General features: G+C 39.5%; 1 protein-coding gene across 9 annotated transcripts in view; it reads left to right on the top strand.

Annotated features, from left to right (window-relative positions):
- LOC145801898 (uncharacterized) overlaps positions 1-26,724 on the top strand; it is a 598,157-nt gene that overhangs the window by 251,916 nt on the left and 319,517 nt on the right. The window contains exon 1 of one of the 9 annotated variants that reach the window (XM_082893700.1): positions 1,792-1,875. The exons of the other annotated variants lie outside the window; for them this stretch is intronic. Coding sequence (XP_082749826.1) covers positions 1,812-1,875 — 64 coding nt within the window. The 5' untranslated portion in view covers positions 1,792-1,811. Of the gene's footprint in view, positions 1-1,791; positions 1,876-26,724 lie in introns of those variants that run through there. 9 annotated transcript variants of the gene reach the window in all.

Genomic DNA, 26,724 nt, shown 5'->3' with positions numbered 1-26,724 from the left:
ACCAAAAATCAATGATTGGTTTGAAGCAATTCATTAAACACCTTGCAGTTTGTGATTTTTAGAGTACCTTGAAATGGGTTAGTTGTGTTCAAAAAGAAGAAGAAGAATAATAAAAAAGAAGCAAGTGGGTTATTGATTTTGAAAGCAAAAGAAGTAGAGTAGAAGCATGAGAGAAAGAAAGCATTTGGCCCTGTTTGGTGAAGCGTTTTTTAAGTTAAAAACTGATAACCAAAAAGCAAAAGCTAAAAGCACCATTCCCCAACTTCTAAATAATCAGCTTTTTCAGCTTATTTAAGCTATTTTTACCTAATAAATTAGAGTAAATTAGTGATAAATCCAATTTAGAGAGTAACTAAGACATTAGGTCTAACAGAATTTTTTTTTTGGGGGGGGGTTAGTGAAAAGTCCACCATTTGTGAAATAGTTTGGTGAGAAGTATTTTTTATTAGTTTTGAAGGACATTTCGTTTTCAATTTTACCTCTTAATTTTTTATTGACTTTTTTATCTGTTGACTTTCATTGACTATCTGTTCAAAAAAATTTCCTATATGTTCAAATTTTTTACCATATCTGTTCAATTTTTTTTCCTTATCTATTCAAATTTATATCTATCTGTTCCATTTTTTTTATCTGGTCAAATTTTTTAACTATCTGTTTAATTTTTTCCCTTTATCCGCCAAAATTTTGTTATCTGTTTAAATTTACCACCTAATCTATTTAATTTTTACACTTATCTATTCAATTTTTTTTTCTATTCTAATGTTTATCTGTTCAAATTCAACAACAAACAAAACAAAATTTATCTGTACAAATTTTTTTATACATATAAATGGAGTGAAACATAGAGATGCTTCAAAACGTGTGAAATCATCTAAATAAATAACGAAAGGTAGTTTGATTATTTTGCTTGAAGTTGTCTTTTTAGACAAAATGTTTGAGCGCCTAGACCTTTAGCCAAGAAAAAGTCAAATTTGAATTTATCAATCGAGTGCCCTTTTTATAATGACAATTATATTCTCAATTAAAATTGTTGTGATAGATACAAATTAAAATGAAATACCCACTCTCACAAAAACAACTCTTAGAATTGAACACCCAACCCTAATGAAACCAAATTGAACACCCACCTTTGAAAACCCAATGCACATGGTCTATCATTCATAGAACAATAGGGCTAAACAAATTGGTGGAAAAGATTAAGAAAAGTAGGTAATGAAGCCTGATCGAGATAGCGTGGATGAGGCTTGAAGTGTATTGATAATTTTTTTTATCAGAAAGTTCAATTATAATTGACAAAAAAGTAAAACTCAGCAAAAAATAGTTAACATATTTTTATATATTTCCTCATTGGCTTAGAATTCCAAATAGTGACTTGAATTTCTCTGAGAAAATTCCATGAAACCAATCGCTTAGACTATGTTTGGTAGGGGGATTTGAAAAAGAAAAGAAAAAAGGTATGTGAACACTAGTGGCACTAGCAGGAACAACATTGGTTAGGTATCGTCTCAGCATGGCAAGTTGAATCCTCTTTTCTTTTCTTTTCTTTTCTTTTCTTTTTTATTAATCCCAAAACAATTGAAGAATTAATAATCATGTTTTACTGTTATTGTCCCACAGGCTTTAGTCATGGGTCAAGATCCAGGACAAAGATCTTTGATCGAGGTAAAAAATCTTCAAGAAATGATCGGAGCAAGCTCATTTTGATGCTGAGGGCATCATATGCATTAGCATTAGTAATAATCCAAATATGTTTTTGTTGTATTTATTTTTGTTTTTGTTTTTGTTTTCAGGGATTCACAACAGGCAAGTTCATGTATATTATAGTTACCGGAGTGCTAACAGAAATGAACAATAGCAGCAACTCAGCAATAAAAGGTATTGTACTCCAATTAACCTCACTGATATTTGGAATGGTTGTTGCACTTTGTATATCCCTTGTTGAATAAATATAAAGCACCTTCTAATTTGTGTTTAGTAGTTTTAAAGATCAATATAATCTAAGTTGTCAATCACCTATTATCAGGAGTGATATCAATTTTTATTATTTTCCTAAATTTTATATTGTGTCATGTACTTTTAGTAATAGAAAGATAGAAACTAAAATATTAATTTGTATTTTTCTATAGCCACACAACATGTGTTCTTGATAAGTATGAGTACAAAATATAGTTTTACACCTAGTTTGTTTTAGTCAAAATATCTATATGTTATATATATATATATATATATTTGGTTACAACTTTGAAACTAATGTATTAGTAATTATATTGGTGATGGTGGTAAGTTAATGGACCAGTGACAGTCCATTTAAGTGGTACACTAACTTTACTAACAAACTAACAGATCTAACTACATAGAATGTTGACAAAAATAAATAAATAAATGTTTAACCTGAAGGCATTCTCCCTTTTGACTTTATTTATTTATTTATTTATTGTACCAAATGCTCTGTGGTTTTTGGTAGGTGGTAGGAATTTTACTAACAAAACATTAATGCATTTCATTAACAACTGAAATTTTGTATAATTTTTTTGTATAGCATTATTTATTTTGTTTCCAACCATTTTCCTATGCAAAATCTATCTTAGCTGGTAGAATATCTAAGAGAGCATTTCCACATAAATATCAGAATTTTTGCAGGAACTTTGATAGCTCAAATTCCTTTCCATAACATCAACAAACTGTTTTCCTTCGTAGTTCCAACCATAACCTCATAACCTGAACCAACATTATACTTACCTTTCATTGATGAGTGCCAAGTCCAATACGTTGCATTCGTAATTGAGATAGGTTTGCTCACAATGATATTAGACAGCTTATAGCATGACATTGCAAAAGTGGGTAAAAGTATAAACAATCGACTCAAGTAACACCTCCTTCCCCGCCAAAGGTAAAAATTTATCTTTCCATTCTGCACACCTTTGTTTAACCCTATCTGTGACAAATTTAAAGAGCTCCCTCTTTGACCCATCCATATCTAAAGGCAACCCCAAATATTTACCACAAGATGCACTGACAGGAATGGATAAAATCGAGCTAATCTTTTTGCCATCATTGATTTCTGAAGATTAATAAACAGACCTAAAGATGGCTTATAGAAGGGCTCGCATCTCACACTCAGATCCCAAGAATCTCCTTCTTGGTCTCTGCCTTATTAAACATAGTCAACAAACCTTCATCACAAGTTAAAAAAAAGAAAAAAGAAAAAAAGAGAGAAATGGTGATAACAAATCCCTTTGTCTCAACCCTTAAGATGGAACAATGAACCCATGTTTGTGCCTGTTAATCAGCAAAGAATGAGATACAATAGAGACAAATTCCATAATCAAACAGACTACAATGTTGAAAATCCCAACTTGCTCATAATAGTCTCTAGAAACGGCCATTCAACTCTATCATAGGCCTTACTCATGTCAAGTTTCAAAGCCGTAGCAATATTTCTACTATACCTCTAATTTATCTCTATGTATAACATTACTCATTTGTAAATCAAGATAACAATGATGAAAATTCTATTTTTAAATCAAGAGACCACAATATGCCACATCATTCTATACAAAAAATTTGTACAATTTTTCTGTCTATATATCACCACTTATAACTTAATGCCCTGTCCCTTCCAGTTGAAGTGGCTGGCCATACCAAATACCTAACTATGCTTAAACCATGTAAATTTAGAGTCACAAGCTCTACTCCATTTTTATATTTTGACGGTAAACAAGTCATAGAATAATACTCCAACAATTTCCTCACAACAGTAGTTATATATTACATACAAGCACTCACAAATAGTTATATTACATATAAGCACACTTAACTAACAATTTCTAGAACAATCAAACACTCAATCTCTAATTGGTACATTTTCTTTGATAGCACCATTGAAAACACCATTTCTGTTTGATTCAAAACAAGGAAGGGAAGCTATAGCAAGACAAGCTTCATCCTGAAACATGTTATGAGACTGGTTTTACATTTTCAGCCAAAGGACATACAAGTACTACCAAAAATAATGAAATTCCACTTGAAAAAAATAAAATTCACTGTGAAGTTGCATTTCGCATTAATCTTCCTGTGTGAAATCTTAAAAGAAAAAAAAAATGTTCAAAAAAGAAAAAGAAAATGAACATGATGAAAAATAGAAACATCACAATAGACATAATATTAAAAGATGTTTCAATGCACTAGTTCATAGGTTAGTCCAAAGTTTTCCACTAGTTAGATCATGATCTTTGGCAAGTTGTTGCCCATGCTAAATACCTAATCTAGATGGGTGAGACATGAAAATAGAAAGGAACAAAATAGGAATTATAAATCATACACAAGAACACAAGATTGAAGGCGGTTCATCCCAAAATTAGGTACACGTCCACGGTCATTGCGGTTATGCGATGATTAGAAAAAATACAACCAATATACAAAGAACTATGTATTCATAGTTGGATCTACAGTTGAGTGGTTAATATTCAATACTTGTTAGATGAACTCTTCTCGACAAACATTGGGTAACAAGCCAAGGATCAACATCCCCTCTCACTCTTTCCTGGTCTTTCTTATGGTTGAGCTCTTAAACTTTCATTTGGTAATGTTTATCTTTATAATCTTTTGTTTATGTTTTACAAATATTTTGAAAACAGGAAACAAAATGAGAGTCCAAATCCGGTATCAGTTTTGACTCTCGATTTCTTGATCTAGTCTCACTAGTGCAATGTGAAACGAAAAATGAGAGTCCAAATTTGGCAACTTTTATAAATTAAAAAAAATCGATTTTATTGCATAATATTGCCAAAAATTGACTACATCACTAGATTTTAGAGTCGCCACCTAATCTTTTGGGGAAATTAGGAAACCCGTGACTCATGCCAAAGGCCATTGTCCGTCATAACCAAATTGTCTCGGCTTGAGAACATAGGTATGAGAGGGGAAGGTCATTAATTGAGCACCCCACTCACCTAATCGAAGATTTGCCTCTACTAAGTCATATGTGGTTTATATAATCAATATATATCCATGTTTTGATTTATTAATAATGCTACCATTACTACCTAAGGCATTCAAATATAGATTGTGTCATTGTAGACGCGCCCTTGGGCCTCACTACAGTTTGGACTCAATTTGTGTCACGGTCCTGTATCTAATCTCGCGGAGTGCAATGCAAGACCGATGAATCATCAAAGAGTCCAAATCCGGCAAGTCGTTTTTGAAAATAGATTTTTTTTGTGAAAGAAGTGCCAAACATGGACTGCATTGCCAGATACAGAGTCGCCACCTAAATATTTTATTTTGGGAAATTTAGGAAACCCTAACTCGTTGCCTAAGGCCACGTGTCCGCCATCACCAAAGTTGCCTCGGCTCGGGAACTTGGGTACGATTGGGGAAGGTCACTTCGTGAGCACCCCCGCTCGCCCGATCAAAGATCGGCCTCTACTAACCATGATATCTAGTTTTGAAAACATTATGCATTCTTATTCCGGTTATTAACCTAGATTACTATGTGATGCGCACAGCATACAAGTACAGACTGGGTCGCCTGAATTGGAACAAAGCATCTCATGTTTGTTTTGAAAATGGTTTGATGGTGCTACCCGCAAGTAGGCTAAGACGTGGATTTGCCACCCTCGAATGGGCTTAGAAAACATGATTTTGCCACTATCTAGTGGGCTTAAAACTCACAATTAATAAATTGTTCCAATTCAAATAACCCAACCTTCACCCACAGGCATTCAGGCAGTTATATCATATAAGCACATAGCCTCATGGTAAGCATGCTATCATAGCAGTCACTCAGACACATGCAAGGATGCTAAAGCATAAACACTTACCGAGTACTCCAAGCCAAAACAGAAGCTATGTTAGAAATCCATGCGTGATCCTAACTACACAGAAATGCCTAATGCAACACATGCAAAATGCAAATAAGATAGGCTCGGCTATTCTAAAGATGGCATGTGAAATGCTACAACTAACAAGTATTCAACTCGGAATTGAAATACAAATGCAGTTAGTATGATGCGCCGAGCCCGGTGCATGCAAGACAGATGAATGAATGCAAAACATGTTATCATACTGTATGCTAATTGAAACATGCCCTAATCTAACCAACATAAGCTGGTAAATAAAAGGGAGAAAGACGTGGGGTTGGAAGACATACATCACAAGCACGCACACTTATTACAATTGTGCCCTCGCTCGGAGGGTCCGAATAAATAATATACAGTCCGAACAAATAGCACAGTCCGAATAAATACAAAATCCTAATTAATTAACAAATTAATCTAGGAAAGCAGGTAAATTAGCACACAAATCCATGGACCGCCTCAGCTCTGTTCCGAATGATGAATGAAGCATGCTTGAGTTGCCTTGCGCGGAAATCCATTGCAATGCCCCGGTTTGCCTCTGTTTGCAATTGTTCTCGGAATATTGTGCAAAGCTCTAGAAGGCTGCTGATTTCTGATTTGCTGCAACAGAGAGCAACAAAGGGGCATGGCAAAGTATTTTCACATATGTATGCATGACTACACTTCAGGGAGTTTAGTCCTCGATCCTCGTGCCACCAATCACACATCTCGATGCATGATGGCCGAGGAGTCAAATTGCACGACTCAATGTGAAATGAATGCACCTGAAAACACAACAAGACCTAAACTCCATCATGGGTAATTTGGAGTGTCGGGGACAGGGAATTGAGACACGTTCTGTCACTCGGAGTACGAAACGTCCCTCGTTTCCCGTGCTTGGGCTAACTCCTATCCCAAACACAATGCAAATGAGATGGCATACACAATGCGACTAACATACAACCTAGCATACGCAATGCTATGAAATGGCATACACAATGCTCGATGTAACATGGCATACACAATGCTCTAACACGCAACCTAGCATACGCAATGCTATGAATTGAAAAGGCATACACAATGCATAATGGACTTACACCAACATGAGTGGACCTCAGCTACACTCACATCAGTAGCCATGAGACGACCGAAATGCGTACATACATGCACGCATATTGAGGACCGAACCTAAGGCATCAAATGCCACTCTACCAAAGCATGGCAAGGGATGAAAGATGGCCTATGAACATGTAATTTCCAGCACTAAAACATGATGCTAACTGGTCCTGAAACATGGAAATTTGGCACCCGATGCATGGAATAAGCCCCGAAACTCAAAACTAGGCACATGTATTGAACCACAAGTATACAAAGTAAGCATTATTTGATCATGAAGTCAAAAAACAGAGCCAAGGCAATCCCAAAACATGCACATTTCTTGTTTAGAGCATGGCCAAAAGATGCTAACATGATGGACTAAAATAGCATGTAACATTGGCTAGCAAGCATGGTTTACATGGCATGTATATGAAGCAAATGAGAACACATCAAACCAGCCAAAAACACTGAATAAAACATGCCAAAATATGCCCAAATAATCACTGAAATGTAGCCAATGCATGCAAAAATGAGGGGCTTCTTTGGAGGGCCTTGCACGGGGTTGTTAAGCACATACAAGATAGACATGTAACATGGAAAAACCACCTCTGGAAATGAGTTATGACAGCCCTAAAACTCACCAAAAATGCCCTGAAATTAACCTAGGAAGCATGAAAATGAAAGACCCTTTGAAAGGCCTTGAGTGGGATTGTTCTACACATGCATCATAGACATAAAATATGGTAAAATGGGCTTCGGACAGAGCTTATGCAGGCCATAAAACTCACAAAATGAGATCTGAAACATGACTTCAATGCATGCAAAATAGAATCCCTTTGGAAGGCCAACAATGCTAGTAAAGAGAATGAGGGGTGAGAGGGTCACCCCTCTATGATTTTGGAGCTCAAAGATACATCATGGCCACTGAAAATCCACTGGATTTCATTGGCTAAGAGGCCAAAATAGGGCCAATGCGAATGCTCACATGCATGGCTCAAAACATGGGGAAATGAAGCATGCAAGGAAGAAAATGACTCCAACCAGAAAAGTGACCTCAATCAAACTTAAAGAGGAGGTCAAAAAAAACTTTCTTCAGTTTAGGTCGAGGTCCAAAAATGCTCACAAATGAGGCTAATATATCATGCAAAATAAGCCCTAAAAGATAGATGAAGCATACAAGGGGGTAGGGGACCTTAAACCGAAAAGTGCCCTTAAACAAAGTTGAAGAGGAACTCAAAATAAGACACTTTACAGTTTAGGTTGAGGCCCAGAAATGCTTGCAAATGGGGCTAAGTAATGAAGCAAAATAAGGCTAGAAAAGGGGAAATGAAGACTTACCCTTGTAGCGAAGAAGGCCAGCAGCTCCTGGGCCAAAATAGTGAGTCTTCAATCTCTGAAAACAAGCTCCAAGGATCTCCAAGCAATGGTGGAAGTGTGTGGTTGTGAGGTGGTGTGCAAAGGCCAAAGACTTTACACTTTTGAAGCCAAAAGGGAGAGATATAGAGGGAGATGTATGGTTTTTTGCTCCAGCAATTTCAGAACCCTTGCAATGGAAGGGGAGCCCTTCCTTTATAGAGAAGAGAGGCTAAAGCTTCTCTTAGAAGCTTAAAACCTAGGTTAAACATCCTTCATACACATGTATGGAGGATACAGCAAATGGCAAACAGCTGGCACAGCTGGAATACACTTACTGAGACAAAGCTGGCCGACCAGTTAAAAAGGTTCAAGGTGGTCGGCCGGCCACTTGGCATGGTCGGCCGACCAGGGGTCAAAAGATTAAAGCCCCAAATCTAGTCTTCCATGAAGCCCTTGAAGTTAGCTTTCCAATGCCGCAAACCTTGCATTAAAATTCCTCCTGTGCAAAAAGTTATGCCAGTTTTGGTGAAGCCACGCAGATTCGGTCCAAACGGGCTTCAACTAACCATATCTCCCCCACCCGGACTTGTCCTTAGGAGATTCTTGAGTGAAAAATGAAGCCCCGGAAGTAATCTTTCCAACGGTGGTGGCCTCATATCTTAATTCCTCCTGCACAAAGAGTTATGCCCGTTTCGGTGAAGCCGCGCGGATGTTTTCTCTCCTTCCCGGATTCATGCTGAACCACTTTTGACCAAAAAAGCTGGTCAGCCATCTGATTTTCTGGTTTTCCATGTGGTCACATTGAAGCCCCAGAAGTTATCTTTCCAATGGCGCCAACCTTGCATCAAAATTCCTCCTGTGCAAAGAGTTATGCCCGTTTCGGTGAAGCCGCGCAGATTTGGTCCTACCCGGATTCATGCCGAACTTCTCCCAAACTAGTTTTCCTTTCTCTTCTCCTCTTTTCTTCAACTCCAAACCCATAGACAAGGTGTTTTGAAAGATTTTTCAAATATTTCATCTCTCTTTCATTCATTTCCACTTTGTCCTTGCTCGGGTTACTGAAAAGCGCAACATTTGACAAAATGCGAGCCTCGAAACATCGTAAAAACTTTATTTCAAAAACGTTTTGAAAGAGAGGGTTTTAAGGTCTAAAATCTTTTGATCAAGATTGTTTTGGTCCAAAAAGGGGTATGAAGTTGAGATTTGACTCTCCTCTTGCCGAAGAAATCGACCCTTTGCACTGCACAACTTTCTCCACCATGTAAACCATCAGTCGCGTCCAAGTCTTAAGGTCGGTCAAAAATGGGGTGTCTACAGTTGCCCCTCTTTGACAGAACTCGGAAGTCATAACAATGACGGGAGTGAATGTCAAAGCCCAGAGACGACCCATTTTTGACGAGGCCGAAGACTTAGACAAACAGGCAATATAATCAGAGAGATGTGCCCGCAGGCAGGGGCAAAATGCAACTGACAATGCAAGAGGCCGAACATAACTTATGATCATGCCAAGGATGCTGTAATGAAGCAAATCATGCAACAGTTTTAAGCAAGCAAATTCAAACCAAGCTACATTTCATGCAGAAAGGATGTAAGAAAATTATGCAATTTTCACGAACATGTGCGATAGATACACAAAAGTGAACAAAGTGTGATAGATACACTAAGTGGACAAGCATGTGTGATAGATGGACATAGTGAAGAGAGTGTGATGGATACGCTTATACGAATGAAATGTGATTGATACAGTAAGGGAAGCTAAGTGTGATAGATACACAAAGCGAACGGGTGTGATGGATACACTAAGCAAATATGTGATAGACACACTAAGTGAATGTGTGTGATGGATACACAAACTGAATGTGTGATAGATACACAAAGCGAGCGCGTGTGATGGATACACAAAGTGAACGAGTATGATAGATACACTAAAAATGAACACAAAGTGTGATAGATGCACTATGTGAACAGAGTATGATAAATACACTAAAAGTGAACACAAAGTGTGATAGATGTACTGAGTGAACAAGGTATGATTGATATACTAAATGCGAACACAAAGTGTGATAGATGCACTTGGTGAACAGAGTATGATTGATATACTAAATGGGAACACGAAGTGTGATAGATGCACTTGCTGAACAGAGTATGATTGATATACTAAATGTGAACACGAAGTGTGATAGATGCACTTGGTGAACAGAGTATGATTGATATACTAAATGTGAACATGAAGTGTGATAGATGCACTTAGTGAACAGAATATGATTGATATACTAAATGTGAACACGAAGTGTGATAGATGCACTGAGTGAACGAGTGTGATGGATACACTAAAGGTGAACACAAAGTCTGATAGATACACTGAGTGAACGAGTGTGATGGATACACTAAAGGTGAACACAAAATGTGATAGATGCACTAAGTGAACAAGTGTGATGGATACACAAAAGGTGGACACAAAGTGTGATAGTTGCACTTAGTGAACAAAGTATGATAGATATACTAAAAATGAACACAAAGTGTGATAGATGCACTAAGTGAACCAGTGTGATGGATACACAAAAGGTGGGCACAAAGTGTGATAGACGCACTTAGTGAACAAAGTATGATAGATATACTAAAAATGAACACAAAGTGTGATAGATGCACTATGTGAATAGAGTATGATAGATACACTAAAAATGAACACAAAGTGTGATGGATGCACTATGTGAATGAAAGAAGTGAAGTGTGATTGATACACTAAGTAAATGAAAGAAGTGAAGTGTGATTGATACACTAAGTAAATGAAGTGTGATTGATACACTAACTGAATGAAGTGTGATTGATACACTAAATAAATGATCTCAAACAGAACTTTTTTGAATGAACCGTACATACAATATTGTGCATGAATGAGAAAGAAACTTGATAGGTACAATGCAATACAATGCATGATGTTTAAGGAACGCAATAAACAAGCGTAGCGGCGCTTTAGAAAGCACCTCATGGGGTGAGTGGCGATGAACCGCTCTACTCTGAAGGGGATCTCCCCTCGTGCTCTTCGAACACTTACCTTCAACTGACAGTACAACGGCTCTGGAATACTGACAAGGGTTCTTCACGTAGAACACTCTGGATGCTGCCTTTCTTCCTGATCATATTCACAACTTTCCCTATTCTCCAACAGGGTGACAGACTAGGTTGGTTCGGTATCCAGAATTGAGGTGCATACACGCTATCTTAACCTATGGGGCTTCCATACAGATTTCAAGCCGAGGACACGCTTCTGGGTATTTAAACCAGACTTTAGTCTCAGAAATCCCGAACCTTTGCGTTCTAGGCAACAGCCATTCGAACTCTAGTTTCCACCGTCGCAGTTGGTCTCCTGGGAACTCATCGCGAACATAGCCAAGATGCCTCTGGCAGGGAATGATACTCAGGGAGAGCACTTTGATTGAAGCAGACTTGATCTTGAGCTTGAGGTAGAGGCACACTCGTACTTCGGAACATCGACAAGACCTGAAGAGGTACACACAGAATGCAATCTCTGAGCTTACTGAAGTTGGAACAAACTCAGATGCCCGGCATTTTCCTCTTTTGCTTTTGCTTTGCAGTCCGGAACCATTATAGCTTCAGATAGGTCCTGGTTCTACTGTTCTCAAATGACCTGGGTTGAATCCTGCGGTGTTATGAAAGAACAAATTTTGTTTTGCACAAATGTAGAGAATGGCACAGCACCCTAAGCACAAAACGATTTGAGGAGAGGGTTTTCAACCGGGTATTGAGCCTACGACTGAACACAGTGAAAAAGGACTCAACAACACAAAACAAAAGGAAGACTACCTAAACACAATGAGACACACTCGAAACAGACTCAAAATAAGAATCGAGAAAATAGAAAAGACACGATACACAGACGTGTTACAAAGACGAGAGACCTCTCAGTTCGCGAGGAGCCAGTTTCTCTGGGTATTGTTTCCCACCATTTCTTATTTGTGATTCTCATATCACTCGGCCCTCAGGCTCGACTTTTCTCACAAACCCTTTTCCTCACTTTTTCTCTCAACGCACATCTCTCTATTCTTCAATCTTTCATTTTTTAATCCCTCCCCTGGGTGGTTGATGGATAAACAAGAAGTTGCGGGCTCTTGCCCCTAGCATTCTGCTAGATTCTCTTTCTTCTGCGCACAGCTAGTTAATTCCTCCAACAGAGGAATTACGCTACAACTGGGTGTGTAGCAAATCTGGAGCTGACATCGGTTGACGATGCTCTGCCGGGGAGTTTGGACGTGATCAGATCTGTCCAGATAAGGGAGTGTAATATCTTGCCCCATTCCAGCTCGTGCTTCGCACTTGGCTTGATACCTCATTGCTTGGAGGATGTGAGAGCTTTCTGCCCTTTTGTGGTCAGCTTCAGTGGTGCCCCTTTCTGGCAGGTAGAGTGCCCTTTCTAGCAAGTGTGTTGACAATGGGAAAAAGACAGAACACCTGACTCAACTGTGGCCCTAGTTCATCGTTTTGACCATTTTTTGTTTTTGGCTTTCTGTTAAAACAATTTTGACCAAAATGAGAGTTAGATTAACATGCTTGTTCAATTTTCTGATTTAAAATCATGCAAGTCAGGCTATGAGCACTGAAAATTTTCCTTTTTTGGGTCCAAGAAAAAGGTCCAGTTTTGGAAAAATGGAATAATTTTTGGGAGAATTAGTCAACCTTAGTAAAAATTCTCAAAAACTATTTTTTCAAATGGTCACTGCTCAACGAGCACAAAACCTACTCTTGAGATGCACAACCTCAGATCCAAAACACATGGAAAATTGCCCCTTGCTTGAAGGACACTGCATGGCAACGGAAAGTTACCTCTTGTTTGAACGGCACCGCGGCGAATTGAATGGCAACGGAAAGTTTCTCCTTGTTTGAATGGCACCGCAGTGCATTGAATGGAAATGGAAAGTTGCCCCTTGTTTGAATGGCACCGTAGCGCATTGTAGTCAGTCCTCAGAGTGACGAACATAACCAAATTCTCGAATACAGAGAAGGCGAAGATGATCAAAACCATTATATGGGCACAATCAATTTGAAGTTTTTTACAGTTGGACTTCAGAATGAAGTTGCCTACGTATCCCAAAGATGGGAATCAAGCCTTACGTAGTTCGAGGTTTAAGGTACACTCGTGTATTTAACCTCTCCTTTTGCGCTCTAACTTTTGCCAAGGTCGCCCTTTTGGGTTTTTAACCTTGCGAGCTCTGTTCTTCTTTTTTTTTTTCATCTTTTCTTTTTATTTTCTTCATTTTTCTTCTTTTCTTTTCTTCATTCTTTGCATTTTTTTTCTTCTTTTTCTTCTTTTTCTTACTCTAACTTTTGCCTGGGTCGCCCTTCCGGGTTTTCGGCCCAGCGAGCCTCTCAAGGGTAAAAGTGTAGCTTTGTCCATGTTGAATGGTTTGAGATCTTGAAGTCATCTGAATCCAAGAGAATGGCTGCTGTTCGCTGATGATGTAGAAGTCCATCAAATGGAGGGTGAATTTGCCCCTAGTGTTGTGGATAGGAACTCGGTTGTCCTTCAGCAATGTCTTCTTCTTTCATTCCTTCTGGGGTTTGGCATTATTGCCGATCTTCATTGATTTGTGGAATGATCCATCTTCGGCTCTTCGAGCACAATCTGGCATCTTTTGCCCCTAGTTCGAGGGCTGCTTCTGATCTAGCTTTGCAAGCTCCTTTTGATGACATCTGATCTTCTTGATCTGACCTCCCTGCCCCTAGTTCGAGGGGCGCTTCTGATTCGGCCACACAGGCCTTACATGGTGGTTGACCGTTGAACATTCTGAATCTAAGTTCAAGGTTCGAAAGCAAGAGGTCGAGTCTCAAGACTGAGAGCGATCCTAAGATGCACAATCTCAAGAGCGATTCCACACAGGTCTTCGCAGGACCGCGCAAAACATTTTTTGAAATTTTTTTAAGAAAGTGACAAATCGCTCGCACTGAAGACAGTGTAGAACCAATCTGGATCAAGCCAGGGTCCTTCTCAGTACTCACATAAACAAACATGATCTCATTCATTAAGGGCTTAGCACGCCTCTCTTTCTCTCAATTGATCAAATTTTTTTTTTCAAATCCCGAGGAATTCCTTCCTCTTTGTTTTCACCACAAAGTTCAAAAATTTTTGAAAAACTTAGGTCCATGCAATGAGTTCGAGGCACAGAAAAGTAGGCAAAAAGTACTGCCCTTTCATTCAAACTTTTTGACACAACTGGCGCAAGGCAGAAGCAAATACAAGGGTGTGAAAATCACTGCTGTTCATTCAAATCTGTTGGCACAACTGGCTCCCCGGCAGAAACAGACTCAAAAGAAAACAAAAGGACAAACACAAAACAAAATAGTGATATCCGAAGTAACACCCCCGAAATCACCCGACTTCTGTACAACAGGATTGACTCGATACAACAAGACAGACCCTTAATCAAAAAGACTGACTCAAAACAAAAAGACAGACTCAAAACAAAACCACAGAATTGACTCAACACCCAAGTCAGAAGCTACAAAAACCAGCATTCGCAAATGCTCAAAATAGTGCGTGCCATCCCCATAGCTGGAGTAAACTGAGCGCCGCCCACAGGTGGTTCATCCCCTGATCACATCACATTATCCCCCATAAGTTCACTGATCAAGTGCCGATAGACTTTGCTGAGCTGGTGCGACAATGACCTTGTTGTCAAACAGATCCTATACATCACGGCGAAGACGAAAGCAACTGTCAGTGTCTTGACCGGTTTGTTGATGGTAGGCACAGTATTTACTATGGTCATGCTTTGCAGGGATAGGATCGGGTAGAGGCTGTTGTTCCAATGGTTTCAGATATCCCTTCCGGAGTAAGGCCTCTAGAGCCTTTGACAAAGGCATATAAAGTGGGGTAAAAACCCTCTTGACTCGAGGTGGATATTTGGTTTTCTGTGAGCTACTTCCGGACGCACCGATGAATGGGGTAGCTGTTTTTGATGCGGTGGTGGTAACCATGCCCACTTCAGAAGATCTTACAACTGCATCACCACTGGTGGTCGCATTCGAACTGCGGGAAAACGCCCTCCTGGGCTGCTCCTTCTCCTGCTCAATGAGGCCCTGCTTCATAGCATCCTCAATTTGTACCCCCATGTCATGTAAGTCTGAAAAGGTAGGGAAGGGGAGAACAATCATTTTCTGCATAAGCTTGGGCTGGAGATTGCGCACAATCATCCGAATCTGATCTTTATCAGTAGGCCTTAGGGTCATCATTGAGGCCTTTGCCCTCCACCTGGCTACGAATTCAGAGAAACTCTCCTTAGGCTCCTGCCTTGTTGTCTCAAGATCACGGGTTGTAATCTCGATTTGCGTATTATAGGAGTACTGTGCAATGAAAGCCTCGGCCATCTCATCCCAGTTCCGCTTAACATCGTCTTCTAATTTCGCGTACCAGATAGCGGCCACACCCGATAGGGTTCGGCTGAATAATGAAAGCTTCTGTGGTCTGGTGAGGCCCATTGGTCGTAGTATATCTGAGAATAACCGAAGATGCACCATGGGATCCCCAGATCTATCAAAGCGGTCGATTTGTAGCATTTTGAACCTATCTGGTAGCGTCACAGCTACGTCAGTGTACCCGTCCTCAATGTCCGGGATAGACTTCACCCCTTGGGATTCTTGAACAACTTCTCAAGCTTGCTCAATTTTAACGCGGTAGGGTCGACCTCGAACTCGAAAGGAGAGTCCGGTAGATTGGTAGGTGTTTTGGATAGCTGGGGTAAAATTGGGGGCGGAGCCGGCCCTACCGGAATGTCCGTACCTTCCTGGACATTGGGTGTTTCCCTGGGTGTCGGAACCCCTGGTGGTGGAGGAGCTTGATATGAAGCAGATGCTCCTGTTTGCTACTGCAACCTGGTGATTAGCTCTGCCTGTTAGGCCATGACCGCAGCCTGCTGTTTGGCAAATTTCGCTTGACGGGCAGCGTCCTGCTGCATGAGTTTCATACTTTCTTGGAGTTGACACATCATTTCCTCCATCCCTGCCATGTTCTGCTGTTCCGGCTGACTGACTGGTATATCTATCCTTGTGGTGAAAACGGAGACCTCGGCCCAACTGTTTACTGGTGGGGTGGATAAGGGCCACTGATCTGGTAACTGCTGAACTGATGATCTGTGCCTGACTGGCCCTTTTACCCTGCCTCTGCCAAAGGAACACTGATTGCCCTTGAACTGAATCTCTGACCTGACAAAGTCTATCAGCACAAGTCCGATGAACCCGAGGGATATTGGAGCCTTCTGAAGCTATGGTTCCTAGACTACCCTAACAAAAGAGAAAACAGACAGCACCTCAGCCTGATTTCACCAAAACAGATATGAGCATAGTAGGATGACTGTGCCCTCTACTGAATTCTGACCCAAAATTCTGCCTGTAAACCGATACCTTCAGGTAAAATTGATTCTTCACATACTGATGCCCGCAGGCCTGATACCCAAACTTGCAAACTGATACATGCAACCTGTAGAGGCACACTCTAACATCACATAACAAGCAAGTAAGAGCCAAAATACCCCTATGTTGCGGTAGGGTTTCTCTGTCCTATTTTGTCAGGAGCTAGGGTTTCACTACGCACGCAGCAGTTTCAAACAACCTATTGGGTAAGTAACCTGTCCTAGCTTGGAATGGTCACTATGGATCCGAATATGCACTAGGTCGAATGGTCAAAAGGGTGCCCCGGTAAAACCGGGGTTTGTGTTCCCATACTGGCAGAGCCCGTAACCGGTAAGCCTTATGGCACGCAGCCTCTGACAAACCGCTCAGGAATAACAGATGGCAAACACGGTGTCTTAGGCGCACCAATGCAAATGCAATGCAAAGAAACACATAAGTGTAGTCAAAACCAGATATCACGAGTTCGATTCAAGTTCTCTAAGTCCCCAGCAGAGTCGCCAGAAACTGTAGACGCCCTTGGGCCTCACTACAGTTCGGACTCAATTTGTGTCACGGTCCTGTATCTAATCTCGCGGAGTGCAATGCAAGACCGATGAATCATCAAAGAGTCTAAATCCGGCAAATCGTTTTTGAAAACAGATTTTTTTTGTGAAAGAAGTGCCAAACATGAACTGCTTTTCCAGATACAGAGTCGCCACCTAAATATTTTATTTTGGAAAATTTAGGAAACCCTAACTCGTTGCCTAAGGCCACGTGTCCATCATCACCAAAGTTGCCTCGGCTCAGGAACTTAGGTACGACTGGGGAAGGTCACTTCGTGAGCACCCTCGCTCACCCGATCAAAAATCGGCCTCTACTAACCATGAAATCTAGTTTTGAAAACATTATGCATTCTTATTCTGGTTATTAGCCTAGATTACTATGTGATGCGCACAGCATACGAGTATAGACTGGGTCGCCTGAATTGGAACAAAGCATCTCATGTTTGTTTTGAAAATGGTTTGATGGTGTTATCCGCAAGTAGGCAAAGACGTGGATTTTCCACCCTCGAATGGGCTTAGAAAACATGATTTTGCCACTATCTAGTGGGCGTAAAACTCACAATTAATGAATTGTTCCAATTCAAATAACCCAACCTTCACCCACAGGCATTCAGGCAGTTATATCATATAAGCACATAGCCTCATGGTAAGCATGCTATCATGGCAGTCACTCACACACATGCAAGGATGCTAAAGCATAAACACTTACCGAGTACTCCAAGCCAAAACAGAAGCTATGTTAGAAATCCATGCGTGATCCTAACAATACAGAAATGCCTAATGCAACTAAGATAGGCTCGGCTATTCTAAAGATGGCATGTGAAATGCCACAACTAACAAGTATTCAACTCGGAATTGAAATACAAATGCAGTTAGTATGATGCGCCGAGCCCGGTGCATGCAAGACAGATGAATGAATGCAAAACATGCTATCATACTGTATGTTAATTGAAACATGCCCTAATCTAACCAACATAAGCTGGTACATAAAAGGAAAAAAGATGTGGGGTTAGAAGACATACATCACACGCACGCACACTTATTATAATTGCGCCCTCGCTCGGAGGGTCCGAATAAATAATATACAGTCCGAACAAATAGTACAGTCCGAATAAATACAAAATCCTAATTAATTAACAAATTAATCTAGGAAAGCAGGTAAATTAGCACACAAATCCATGGACCGCCTCAGCTCTGTTCCGAATGATGAATGATGCATGCTTGAGTTGCCTTGCGCAGAAATCCATTGCGATGCCCCGGCTTGCCTCTGTTTACAATTGTTCTCGGAATATTGTGCAAAGCTCCAGAAGGCTGCTGATTTCTGATTTGCTGCAACAAAGAGCAACAAAGGGGCATGGCAAAGTATTTTCACATATGTATGCATGACTACTCTTCAGGGAGTGTAGTCCTCGATCCTCGTGCCACCAATCACACATCTTGATGCATGATGGCCGAGGAGTCGAATTGCACGACTCAATGTGAAATGAATGCACATGAAAACACAACAAGACCTAAACTCCATCATGGGTAATCCGGAGTGTCGGCGACAGGGAATTGAGACACGTTCCGTCACTCGGAGTACGAAACGTCCCTCGTTTCCCGTGCTTGGGCTAACTCCTATCCCAAACACAATGCAAATGAGATGGCATACACAATGCGACTAACATACAACCTAGCATACGCAATGCTATGAAATGGCATACACAATGCTCGATGTAACATGGCATACACAATGCTCTAACACGCAACCTAGCATACGCAATGCTATGAATTGAAAAGGCATACACAATGCATAATGGAATTACACCAACATGACTGGAACTCAGCCACACTCACATCAGTAGCCATGAGATGACCGAAATGCGTGCATACATGCACGCATACGGAGGACCGAACCTAAGGCATCAAATGCCACTCTACCAAAGCATGGCAAGGGATGAAAGATGGCCTATGAACATGTAATTTCCAGCACTAAAACATGATGCTAACTGGTCCCGAAACATGGAAATATGGCACCCGATGCATGGAATAAGCCCCGAAACTCAAAACTAGGCACATGTATTGAACCGCAAGTATACAAAGCAAGCATTATTTGATCATGAAGTCAAAAGACAGAGCCAAGGCAGTCCCAAAACATGCACATTTCTAGTTTAGAGCATGGCCAAAAGATGCTAACATGATTGACTAAAATAGCATGTAACATTGGCTAGCAAGCATGGTTTACATGGCATGTATATGAAGCAAATGAGAACACATCAAACCAGCCAAAAACACTGAATAAAACATGCCAAAATATGCCCAAATAATCACTGAAATGTAGCCAATGCATGCAAAAATGAGGGGCTTCTTTGGAGGGCCTTGCAAGGGGTTGTTAAGCACGTACAAGATAGACATGTAACATGGCAAAACCACCTCTATAAATGAGTTATGACAGCCCTAAAACTCACCAAAAATTCCCTAAAATTAACCTAGGAAGCATGCAAATGAAAGACCCTTTGAAAGGACTTGAGTGGGATTGTTCTACACATGCATCATAGACATAAAATATGGCAAAATGGGCTCTGGACAGAGCTTATGCAGGCCATAAAACTCACAAAATGTGGCCTGAAACATGAATTCAATGCATGCAAAATAGAATCCCTTTGGAAGGCCAACAATGCTAGTAAAGAGAATGAGGGGTGAGAGGGTCACCCCTCTATGATTTTGGAGCTCAAAGACACATCAAGGCCATTGAAAATCCACTGGATTTCATTGGCTAAGAGGCCAAAACAAGGCCAATGCGAATGCTCACATGCATGGCTCAAAACATGGGGAAATGAAGCATGAAAGGAAGAAAATGACTCCAAACAGAAAAGTGACCTCAATCTAACTTAAAGAGGAGGTCAAAAAAAAAACTTTCTTTAGTTTAGGTCGAGGTCCAAAAATGCTCACAAATAAGGCTAATATATCATGCAAAATAAGCCCTAAAAGAGAGATGAAGCATACAAGGGGGTAGGAGACCTCAAACAGAAAAGTTCCCTTAAACAAAGTTGAAGAGGAGCTGAAAATAAGACACTTTATAGTTGAGGTTGAGGCCCAAAAATTATTGCAAATGGGGCTAAGTAATGAAGCAAAATAAGGCTAGAAAAGGGGAAATGAAGACTTACCCTTGTAGAGAAGAAGGCTAGCAGCTCATGGGCCAAAATAGTGAGTCTTCAACCTCTAAAAACAAGCTCCAAGGACCTCCAAGCAATGGTGGAAGTGTGTGGTTGTGAGGTGGTGTGCAAAGGGCCAAAGACTTTACAATTTTGAAGCCAAAAGGGAGAGATATAGAGGGAGATGTATGGTTTTTTGCTCCAGCAATTTCAGAACCCTTGCAATGGAAGGGGAGCCCTTCCTTTATAGAGAAGAGAGGATAAAGCTTCTCTTAGAAGGTTAAAACCTAGGTTAAACATCCTTCATACACGTGTATGGAGGATGTAGCAAATAGCAAACAGCTGGCATAGCTGGAATACACTTACTGAGACAAAGCTGGCCGACCAGTTAGAAAGGTTCAAGGTGGTCAGCCGGCCACTTGGCATGGTCGGCCGGCCAGGGGTCAAAAGGTTCAAGCCCCAAATCTGGTCGTCCATGAAGCCCTTGAAGTTAACTTTCCAATGCCGCAAACGTTACATTAAAATTCCTCCTATGCAAAAAGTTATGCCAGTTTTGGTGAAGCCGTGCAGATTCCGTCCAAACGGGCTTCAACCAACCATATCTTCCCCACCCGGACTTGTCCTTAGGAGATTCTTGAGTGCAAAATGAAGCCCCGGAAGTAAGCTTTCCAATGGTGGTGGCCTCATATCTTAATTCCTCCTGTGCAAAGAGTTATGCTCGTTTCGGTGAAGCCGCACAGATGTTTTCTCTCCTTCCTGGATTTATGCTGAACCACTTTTGACCAAAAACGATGGTCGGCCATCTGATTTTCTGGTTTTCCATGTGGCTACATTGAAGCCCCAGAAGTTATCTTTCCAATGGCACCAACCTCGCATCAAAATTCCTCCTGTGCAAAGAGTTATGCTCATTTCGGTGAAGCCGCGCAGATTTGGTCCTACCCGGATTCATGCCGAACTTCTCCCAAACTAGTTTTCCTTTCTCTTGTCCTCTTTTCTTCAACTCCAAACCCCTAGACAAGGTGTTTTGAAAGATTTTTCAAGGATTTCATCTCTCTTTCGTTCATTTCCACTTTGTTCTTGCTCGGTTTGCCGAAAAGCGCAACATTTGACAAAATGCGAGCCTCGAAACATTGTAAAAACTTTATTTCAAAAACGTTTTGAAAGAGAGGGTTTTAAGGTCTAAAATCTTTTGATCAAGATTGTTTTGGTCCAAAAACGGGTATGAAGTTGAGATTTGACTCTCCTCTTGCTGAAGAAATCGACCCTTTGCACTGCACAACTTTCTCCACCATGTAAACCATCAGTCGCGTCCAAGTCTTAAGGTTGGTCAAAAATGGGGTGTCTACAGTCATAAATTTTGGTTGTGCTTTGATTTCATGCACTTTTGAAAAGAGTTTTTTTGAATAAAATTTGCAGCACAAGAATCATCTACACTCCAAAATAAATAACACAACCTCCGTCCACCAGCATTCAAATAGATATCTCACTTAGGCACTTAGCCTCATGTTATAGCAACAAATATGGTAAGGAACAGGCACATGCAATATGCTAAAGATCAAAATGCTCACCTAGTACTCCAATGCGAGTCTTCGAGACATATACAAATATATACAAATATGCATGATCCTATATGCAAATTACTAATGCAATACACACAAAGGATACATCTAGGAGTCCAGCTATTAAGACGTGACAAGAGTATAATCTCAAGACATGGATTTATGCACATATTCATCTTTGAAGGTAGTAAATCCCACAAATGAAGATGATCAAGACCCGAATGCATGAAAAGTGAATGCGATATATAGGCATGATGAAGAAAATATGATGCAATACCAAAAACAAGTAAATAAAAGTGTTAAAAAGACGTAGGGTTGGAAGATTATTACAACAATTTGAATAAGAAAAAGGGAAGAGAGATTATTACAATAAAGAATTAATCTAGTCTAGTTACTGCTAAATATAACAAATCATACTAAATAATGCAAAGAAACAATCCAGAGGCTCTAGAACTGCTCTGGAGAGCATCTCCCAGATACTGTCTATTTTTCTCTTGGGGAGGATGACTGGCCAGACACAGAATAAGCTGGCCAAAGTAGAAGTGAGCTAGCCGAATTCCCTTTCCAGCTGAGGATTAGGTTAGTGTAGAATTTCATGACAGTGGCTAGAGGGAGGCTTTCTGGGTGATTGTCACATCTTTCACCCCCTCTGTTGATAGGAATCACTTAGAGAGGAGATGGATGGGCCAAGGCCCTTAACAACAACATAAACAGATATATACAACATATATTTTGTGCACAACAACAAATTAAATGGATCAAAATCAAAACAAATTCAAGCCCAAGAAATAGATAGGGACCTACATCTTCTCTTTGTGAAGGAGAGCAAGTTAATAATCCATGCTATTAAGTGGAGAGCATAGATTAATACAAATCATTTCTTAGTGGAAGCTTTGCTTATTCAAACAAGAGATTCGTCAAATTCATTGAAAACCCCTCATATAGTCATAGAACAAGGATGATAACACCCCTTTCTATGTTCACAAATGATTGAGAAGGGAGGTTTCAACTTTTTTTGACCCAAAATCTCTTGTTTTACTTGCAAAATACTCAATAAAAAGAATGGGAATAACACTTATCATCACCAAATCCTATGGATCACTTAGGTAGCCTGGTGAAGCAACCCCTAACACTCATTTTCATTGAGTCAAGGGTCGAAACACATAGATTGACATACTTGAGACATAGGATAGGTGAAGATAAGAGGTGTAATAGGGAGGAGGGTTATTCTACTTATTGAACTTGTAGATGGATGGCTAAGATTACTCCCAAGCACATCCACAAGGGTCCAAAATATAAGAAAGCTACATAGTTGAAGCTATGAAAAGCAAAGAAACAAAAGAAATAGCTATCAACTTAATAGATGGGTGACTAAGGTTATTCCCTTCACATCCATGAGGACTTACAACAATCACATAATGACAATAAAGCTTAGAACATCAGAAATTGACATAGAAAAGTGGCTTAGATTGTGAGAAAATCACCACTTAAGAGGATAGGCCACTTTGATTCACAAACTCCCTTTTTAACTCCATCAATTCACTTTGGATAGATTGTTTAATGTCCAAGAGTCTTATCAAGGTGCTTAGGATCAAGCTTTCATGGAGTTTTGATGTCCAAAGTTAGAAAGGTGGTAGGTAAGAGGTGTGGTTGAGAGGAGAGAGAGGCAAGAGGCTTTTAGAGCCTTAGGAAAAAGTTTTCAACCTCTTGGAAAAAGCTAACGAGCTCTTATACATAGGGCCCAGGATACAAATATCTGAGATATTTGTGGTAGGTAAGCCAAACAAGTTGAAATTCCTGAAAATGCTTTGTACCCGGAACATTCAACCGGCCGAGCTTCTTGGTGATTGGCCGAGTGTGGCCGACCATAAAATGATGTCCATCCAATCAGTGGGCACATCATTAGATCAACAAGAGCAGGTTAGCCTGAATTGAAGGGAGAAACATGTATTTCAGAGGATTTCACCCTTTCCATTTACTTCCACTATATTCTTTGCTCGATTTGTTTCAAAGAATACCATGTTTAGGATCTCAAAAATATGAGCCTCAGAACATTGCTATAACGTCTGGAGTTGCACCTACTACAAATCGTTTTGAAAGAAATTCCATTTTGGTTGAAAAATATTTTGTCCAAAACAGGTCGTTAGAGGGTTTAAGGCTTGATCCTTAGAACTTCTGCCATGGAACTTACATAGATTAACACCTCTCGGTTTCCTCATTGGGAGCTGAAAAGGGAGTGCCCAAGTCCAAAGGCTAGTAAAAAAAATGGGGTGTCTACACCTATATGAAAAATAAAGGATATATTGTCAAATCAAATGCTTTGTTGCTTCCAGTTAAAGTGGTTGGCCATACCAAACACCTTAATCTACTTAGACCATGTAAATTTGGAGTCACAAAATCTACTCCTATTTTATATTTTGATTGTAAACAAGTCATGGAATACTCCAACAATTTCCTCAGAAATAGTTGAATAACAAATAAGCACTCATAAAAAGTTATCTTACACAGACAAGCACACTAGCAAACAATTTCTAGCACAATAATGTGGCCAAGCGCAATCAAACTCTCAATTTTTTAGCCTACTTTTGTGTATTATACATTCTCTTTGATAACACCTTTCAAAGCACCATTTTTGTTTGATTCAGAACAAAGGATTGAAGGATTGAAGCCAAAGCACGACAATCTTTATCGTGAAACACATGATCAAAGTGGTTTTATGTTTTCAGCCAAAGGATATACAAGTACACTGCCAAAAACAATGAAATTCAACTGAGAGAAAAAAAAATCACATTGCAGTAGCATTCCTCATTAATCTTCAAGTGTTAAACCTTTATTTAAAAAAGAAAAAGAACATGACAAAAAAACAGAAACAGCACAAAAGACACAACATTATTAGATGTTTCAATGCACTAGGTCACGGGTTAGTCCCAGGTTTTCCACTTGTTAGATCAAGATCTTTGGCTAGTTGTTGCCCATACGGAATACCTAATCAAGATAAGTGAGACATGAAAATAGAAAGGAACAAAATAGGAATTGTAAATCATACGTACACACAAGAACAGAAGATTGAAGGTGGTTCATCCCAAAATTAGGCACATGTCTACAGTCATTGCGGTTTTGCAATGATTAGAAAAAAATACAACCAAGATATAGAGAAATAGTTCGATCTATGGTTGAGTGGCTAATATTCAATACTTATCAGGATCAATACTTCTCAACAAAGATTGGGTAACAAGCCAAGGATCAACATCCCCTCCCATTATTTCCTAGTTTTTCTTTTGGTTAAGCTTTTAAACTCCTATTTGCTAATGTTTATCTTTATAATCTTTTGTTTATGTTTTACAAATATTTTGAAAACGGGAAACAAAAACTTGTTTGGTGTCTCATTTTTGTTTCCAAAAAATGGAAATAATTTTGAAATTTTACTAAATTATACAAGAAAAAAAAAAGGTATTGTTCTTAATACAAATATCCAACACAAAATTGATAAAAGGGGTACTACCTATGAAGCACGGGTGCTGGTACAAATATGGATGCGGGTACGATTACGATACGGGTATGTCGATATGCTAAAATCTAAAAAAAGTAAGATACAGGTATGGCTAGGGTACACCAAATATTTATTTATTTATTTATTTATTTTTAAATTTATAGCTAAACATCCCACCTACAAATCAAAGTTCAAAACAATAGCAATAAAGAGAAATTACAAAACCCAAAATAAATCAATATTCGACAATACAAATACAATACTATACAACAATAAGTGGAAGAGGGTAAAGTTACTCAATAATAATGTAAAGAGTTGGTGGTTTCGAATTACATAAATTTTTTGAAGATGATTAAAGAGAAATAAGGTTGTAGACTTGCATCAAATTCCAACTTCAGAAAAAAAAAAAAACAAAAATTCAACTGCTGTGGAGTACCCATTGAATACCCACAGCGTACCCAACTTTCCCAGACTGTATACGGCGTACTCGATACATATACAATGTACCCGATACGCGTGTAACCGTACCGGTAAGCGTACCTGCACCTGGTAAGTATCCGGTACTTGTATGACAACATTTTTGGAGTACCCGTGCTTCATAGGGTACTACTCATTTTTTCGAATATTATATTGTAGCAGATGCATTAGAAGAAAAGATTCAATAAGTTGTTTAAACATCAACTTCATCCGAGCACAGTTATCCCAGCCCTGTGCTCACGTGGTATACTCAAATCAACATATCCATCATAGGAGGAAACTTACTAATTAGTTCTGAAGATGGCAGGTCATGACCTGACAATTTGCATTGTGTGTATACTCAGGTCATCAACTCACATGTGATAATGCTTGCACAATTACATTTGATGATAAACCATTTGTTATTTAGCACAAACACAACAAACAAGTTCTATGTAGAGGTCATCATCAAAATGGTCTCTATCAGTTTCCTTCCCTCTCATTTTGATCACTATTCAAACGATTTTTCTATTTTACTAGTTCTTCAACTTGGCATAAGAGACTTGGGCGTACTTCTTCAAATGTTTTTCATTATATAGCTCGTTATTGTGAAGGTTCATCTCTCCTCTCACAACTCTTGAGATAGGAATATTTTTACCATATTATATCTATATTTTGGTTTGAAAATGTGTTAATTTCATGGTACAGATATGTGATTAGGAGGGGACAATGATATATATCTATATATATATATATATATCTATGGACATAAATGGTGATAGTGGGTTTAGCCTTAAGATTTATGGAAGAATTGATTAATTTTTAATG

Source organism: Camellia sinensis, chromosome 11 (assembly GCF_055761805.1).
Source record: "Camellia sinensis isolate YWXY chromosome 11, ASM5576180v1, whole genome shotgun sequence".
NCBI lineage: Eukaryota > Viridiplantae > Streptophyta > Magnoliopsida > Ericales > Theaceae > Camellia > Camellia sinensis.
Note: the sequence above shows the minus strand (reverse complement) of the source record. Positions and strands in the feature narration are given on the sequence as shown.